We start from the raw sequence: 6000 nt of genomic DNA, 5'->3' as shown, positions 1-6000 counted from the left end.
AAAAACCCAATAATAAATAATACAATAATTCATTTAATAAAAAAAATGCTGAGATGAGAAGAACCCATGGGACACCCCTTTCTCTCAAATATACATACAGAAACAAAAGCAATGAAACTTGTGCGTCATGCAACCCAATTTCCTCCACGTACACACATACGTGTCATCACCATGCACTACCCTCTTCTTCTTTATTAACACCACCGTTACACCCCTCAAAATCTCACCATCTCTCTCTCTCATCTGTTGTTGATCACTAATACCTTCATCCATGGCTACTTACGATCGTGACCGACACCCCCAGCAGGTCCAAGTTCACACCGTCCATGACCAACGCATCGACCGGTTCGGCGACCGCTCCCACTACCAAAACCAACAAGGCCCATCAAAGAGCAAAGTGTTGGCAGTCATGGCCTTGCTGCCAGTCGGTGGAGCCCTTCTGGGGCTCGCTGGAATCACCCTTGTTGGGACCATGATCGGGCTGGCTGTTGCGACCCCGCTTTTCGTCATCTTCAGCCCGATCCTGGTCCCTGCGGTCCTGATGATAGGGCTTGCGGTGGCCGGGTTTTTAACATCCGGTACTTTCGGGCTCACCGGGCTGAGCTCGTTGTCGTATTTGGTGAATAGTTTGAGGCAGATAACCGGGACGGTGCCAGAGCAGGTCGACTCGGCGAAAAGAAGGTTGCAGGATTTGGTGGAGTATACTGGACAGAAGACTAAGGATGTGGGTCAGACTATTCAGGATAAGGCTCATGATATCGGACCGGAGGGTGCGGTTCATGCGGGCAGTGCGGTTGGTGGTGCGAAGGAAGGACGTGGTACCAAGGCTTGATTGAAGAGTTGTGTGGAGTTGAATGATGAATATGTGTGTGTTTTTTAATTTTAATGTAGTTATGATTATGAAGCTTTTAAGTTTATGAATGTGAGTTTTCGTTTGTGTTTGGGTTGTGTGTTAAGTGTGTCTTGTTATCGACTTCGGATCTAAGTTTTGTTCCTTTTAATGTTTGTGCATCAACTTTTTGAAAATTATCGTATGAAGTGTGATTTTAAGTTGAATGATATTCCTTGGAAAGTAAAAAAGGAAATTGAAGAGGTATGGTCCCAATTTCCTGCCTACATGGCAGGGACCACACCACTTTTTGTGCACACAAGGCATCCACACCATCTGGATCTTCTAGAAGCTTCCAGAAGACACCCGGATAAGACCCGGCTGGCACCAAAGATGCCTCGCCCAACATCAAGGACAATACGTGGCACCATACACTGGAAGCCACATGGGTCTGCGACAATCCAGGGAGCAGGACTGACATGACCAGTACGAGGTGCCCAACACCGTCGAATGCAGGGACGCCACGTGTACCACTACGTCGTCCCTGACAGAGCAGACCAAGAGGATATTCCCCTTGGTCGGACAGCTGGCGCACACCCACAGCTGGCACAGCTGCTTCCTCCTTCTTCACCCTCCGGCTATAAATAGAACCCTTCATCATTCAGGTTAAGGATCTTGGCTCTCTTTACTCACTCTATACACACACTGTTTTATTCATCTCGGAACAGTACTTATTCTCACGCCGGAGCCTGGTTAAGAGGGAAAACCTCCCTTTCCCCTCTTAACGAGACTAACGGTGTTTACTGTTTGCAGATCTCGGGCCTTTGATACGAGCAAGAGAAGAGGTTGAACCCCATAAGTGAAACGACCCCCTTGGTTATCCTTGGTGTTAACCATTGTTTCAACATTGGCGCCATCCGCTTTTTTGCAAGACCACTCTCACCTCTTTTTCTCTTTTAGAAAACACTCGTGAAAATGGCAGACCAGAATCATTCACACCCAGCTGACGGAGAAATCTCTTCTTTTGAACTCGTTTCGGACACGGCACACGTCCAACGCGGTCAAAGGAACGAGACCATCCAAGAAAGCCAGCTGAACAACGAGTTTCCGTCCATTTTTAGAAGTGCGTCCAGGGCTGCTAGCCAGACCACAACTGGACCCATTTTCCAAACACCAACAAGAATCATCACTCAAACCACAAACGGGGCTGCTCTCCAACCTCCAACGGGGATGTTACATCAAACCCCACCACCGATGCAGACTGTAAGCCATGGGCCAGGCCCTTCGGCGCCATCGGAACAAGCACAACTCAACTATTCTGCACTTCTAGGGCTACCCGAAGGAAAAACTCTGGCTTCCTGGTATGCCGAACAGATGGCGTCTATAAACCTTGTTTATACGCAGCTCAGCGCACAACAAGCCTTGCTCCAAGCACAGGCTAACCAATCAGCATTCGTAACTCCACAACCAAGGTCTCTGAGTACACACACGGCTCAGCAGACAAACGCGTGGAACTTACGACCAGAAAGAGAACCAGTGCAACAGGTCAGAAGACCCAGCATGCAAGACACGCGCGATACCTATGCTGAAACAGAGAGCAACTTCGTCCAAACTTCCAATCAACAACGAAGGCCGATCCAAACCCGTTTGGGCGCACGAAACATGAACACGGAATGGGAAGAGGAGGAAGACGACCCAACGTACAAGGCAGAGTCCACAGTGTTTAGCAGACTTCCTCCAGAGCACGAGGCTTACAAACCAACCAAGCGCGCGGGGTACAACTCCAAAGCAGAACATGACTTCACTTTGAGCTATCGTCCTGAGGACATGGCTGAAAATTCAAAATTTATTCCAGAAATCGCGTGCGCGGCCGTCGACAAAACAAAGTTACCACACAACGTAGGTAAATACAATGGGTTGACGGACCCAGATGATCACCTCCAGGTGTTCAAAGGCGCGGGAGCAACAGGTGGTTGGAACCTACCAACATGGTGTCATTTGTTCGCTCAAACTTTCGTTGGTGCGGCACGCATCTGGTTCGACAATTTACCAGCTGGAAAAATCAAATCATGGGTCGACTTCCGAGAAAAATTCTTAGCACACTTTTCTCAACAGCGAAGACACGCCAGAGACCCAGGTGATTGTCTGAACATATACCGAAAAGACTACGAAAGCGTAGAGGATTTTATTACGAGGTACAACAAAGAATGTTTGGAAATTGGAGACATACCGGAAAAGATGATGCGCGCACACTTCATGCGAGCAGTCAAATGCGACGATCTGGTTAAAAGAATCAAAGGGCGCGATGGAGGACCCAAAGACTGGGAAACCTTCATTGAAGCAGCCAAAACCATTGCGCAGACCGATAGGCAACTGACCGGTGACGATCACCGTCAACGCGCACACAACCATCACGATCGAAACAACAGAAGGGGTAGAAATCAACCCTGGAGGGCCTCTGGGAACAGAGAAAGAAGCCCCCCACGGGACGACGCACGCTATACGATCAATCAAATAGCACATCGAAAAGAAGTAAAGCGCGAAAACAGAGAAAAGCAGTGGACTCCACTAACCAAAACACCTTCTGAAATTTTATCTACAGAGAACCATCAATTCAAACCACCTTTGCAGATGCGCAACAAAAGGGGTCAGGACCCAAATCTCTTCTGTGAATTCCACAAAGACACGGGCCACTTGACCGATGATTGCTTCAGCTTAAAACAAGAAATCGAAAGAGCTCTAAGAGACGGAAAGCTCGGTCACTTAGTCAAAGGAGGAAAGCGCGATTACCGCCAGATACAACGAAGAGACGAAGGTCCAGACAACAAGAAGCTCAGAAAGCTAGAAACCCATATGGTGCAAGGAGGACCACGGCGACCAAGAAAAAACTACAACAAACGCGCGCAGGATGATTCATGGCGCGAGAAGCAAGTAGTATTCCCAGTTGTCAGGGGAGGTCCAAGAGAAAAGCGGCCAATAGTCATTCCAGGGGTGATCGGCCACTACCAAACAGATTACATCTTTATTGATCCCGGAAGCACCGCAGACATCATATATGAACAGTGCTTCAATCAATTCGACCAAGAGGATAAGGCGCGCCTGGAACCGGTTGACTACCCATTAACCGGATTCTGCAATGAGGCCGTCTTTCCCCTAGGACAAATATCTTTCCCAGTATTACTTTCCGATGGGAGAAATTCAAGAACTGAAGAAGTCACATTTATGGTGCTACCGGCACATTCAAGACATGACATCCTCTTAGGACGAGAATCCCAAGGAGATTTCAGCATGATCTGTTCCGCACCACATTCTGCCATAGGCTTTCCAACCGAAACAGGCGTTGCGTTGATATACGCAAGCAAGGAAGTGCTAGCAACAGACGAAATCAGGCCGGCAAAAGCAAGCAAGCCCGCACCGCGCAGAGAAGCAGAAAAATGGGTACTGAATAGCGCATACCCGGAACAAACGGTCACTCTGGGACCCGCAATGTCTGACCTAACGCGTGCGGCGCTAAAGAAACTACTGCATGACAACATGGACGTGTTCGCCTGGACACCGGCCGATATGGTTGGTGTTCCACGGCATATAGCGGAGCACCGGTTAAACGTCGCAGAAGATGCGAAGCCAGTAGTGCATGCCAAACGACACCTGGGGGACATCAAACATGATGCGATGAAGGAACAAGTGTTAGAACTGCTAAACGCAGGAATCATCAGGGAAGTCCGGTACCAAACGTGGGTGGCAAGCCCAGTTATGGTGAAGAAACCGAATGGTAGTTGGCGAATGTGCGTTGACTACAAGGATCTGAACAAAGCATGCCCCCGTGACTGCTATGCGTTGCCAGACATAGACGAGAAAATAGATTCTTTGGCAACGTTTCGGTGGAAATGTTTTCTGGATTGCTACAAGGGATACCACCAGGTCCAGATGGCCGTTTAAGACGAGGATAAAACCGCATTCCGCACGCCAACGGGGCTATACTGCTACACCAAGATGCCGTTCGGCTTAAAGAATGCCGGTGCTACGTATCAACGGTTGATGAACGAAACATTTAGTGACGCCATCGGTAAATACATCGAGGTATACATGGACGATCTGGTAATCATGAGCAGGGAGGAGAGCGCAATGCTGGTAAATATTCAGAAAACCTTCAACACGCTGCGCAGCGTGAGCATCAAACTGAATCCAGCAAAGTGCTCATTTGGAATGGAGGAAGGAAAGTTCCTGGGCTTCATAGTCACCAAAGATGGTTTTAAGGTGAACCCAGAAAAGGTCCAGGCCATAGAGAGGATGCCTTCACCAGCAAGCATCAAAGATATGCAAAAGCTCGCAGGACGATTGGCAGCCCTCAATCGATTCCTAGCAAATCACGCGGCAAAATCCTTCCCATTCATCAAGACCTTACGAAACTGCATGAAGAAAACCCAATTCCAATGGACTCCGGAAGCAGAAAGTGCGTTCCGCGAGATGAAAGACTGTCTCATCAAGCTGCCAACTCTAACCGCACCAAACAAAGGAGAACCTTTGGTTTTGTACCTCTCAGCTTCCGACAGGGCCGTCGGTGCCGTATTGCTGGTTGATCGACAAGGTGTCCAAACACCTGTGTATTATGTGTCCAGAACCCTAACCGACCCAGAAACAAGATACGCAATCATGGAAAAGCTGGTCCTTGCACTGATTCACGCGTCGAGAAGGCTACGCCGATATTTCGCCAATCACGTCATCCACGTGTTAACAAATTACAATATTGGGAATATCCTAGCAAGGCCGGAAATATCAGGAAGGTTGGCCAAATGGGCGATAGAGCTAGGGGGACTCAACGTAGTCTTCAGACCACGACCGTCGATAAAAGGCCAAGTTTTGGCAGACTTCATGACGGAAGTCCCCGATGACAAAGACAGAGAGTGTAAGGCGATGGAGAAAGCAGAGAAAAAACAAATCGAAGAACCATGGATGCTGTATACTGACGGCGCGTCCAACGAAGATGGGGCAGGTGCGGGGCTGCGGCTAGTGAGCCCAGACAAAAACGAGTTCACCTACGCCATACGTCTAGACTTCAAGAGCACAAATAACGAGGCAGAGTATGAAGCCTTTCTGGCCGGCTTGCGCTTAGCAATCAAAATGGGAGTCCGACATATTGAGGCACATGTGGACTCCATGCTAGTGGCAGG

At 48.8% G+C, this 6000-nt stretch overlaps 1 protein-coding gene across 1 annotated transcript; it reads left to right on the top strand.

Moving 5' to 3' along the window:
* Positions 1-215: 215 nt before the first annotated feature.
* Positions 216-956, top strand: LOC110904071 (oleosin 16.4 kDa). The gene has a single exon (XM_022149876.2). The coding sequence runs from the start codon at positions 272-274 to the stop codon at positions 830-832; it is 561 nt and encodes a 186-aa protein (XP_022005568.1). The 5' UTR covers positions 216-271; the 3' UTR covers positions 833-956.
* Positions 957-6000: the final 5044 nt, after the last annotated feature.

The sequence above is a fragment of the Helianthus annuus genome, chromosome 14 (genome assembly GCF_002127325.2).
Source record: "Helianthus annuus cultivar XRQ/B chromosome 14, HanXRQr2.0-SUNRISE, whole genome shotgun sequence".
Lineage (NCBI taxonomy): Eukaryota > Viridiplantae > Streptophyta > Magnoliopsida > Asterales > Asteraceae > Helianthus > Helianthus annuus.
The sequence above is the reverse complement of the archived record's forward strand: the minus strand, read 5'-3'. Positions and strand labels throughout refer to the sequence as shown.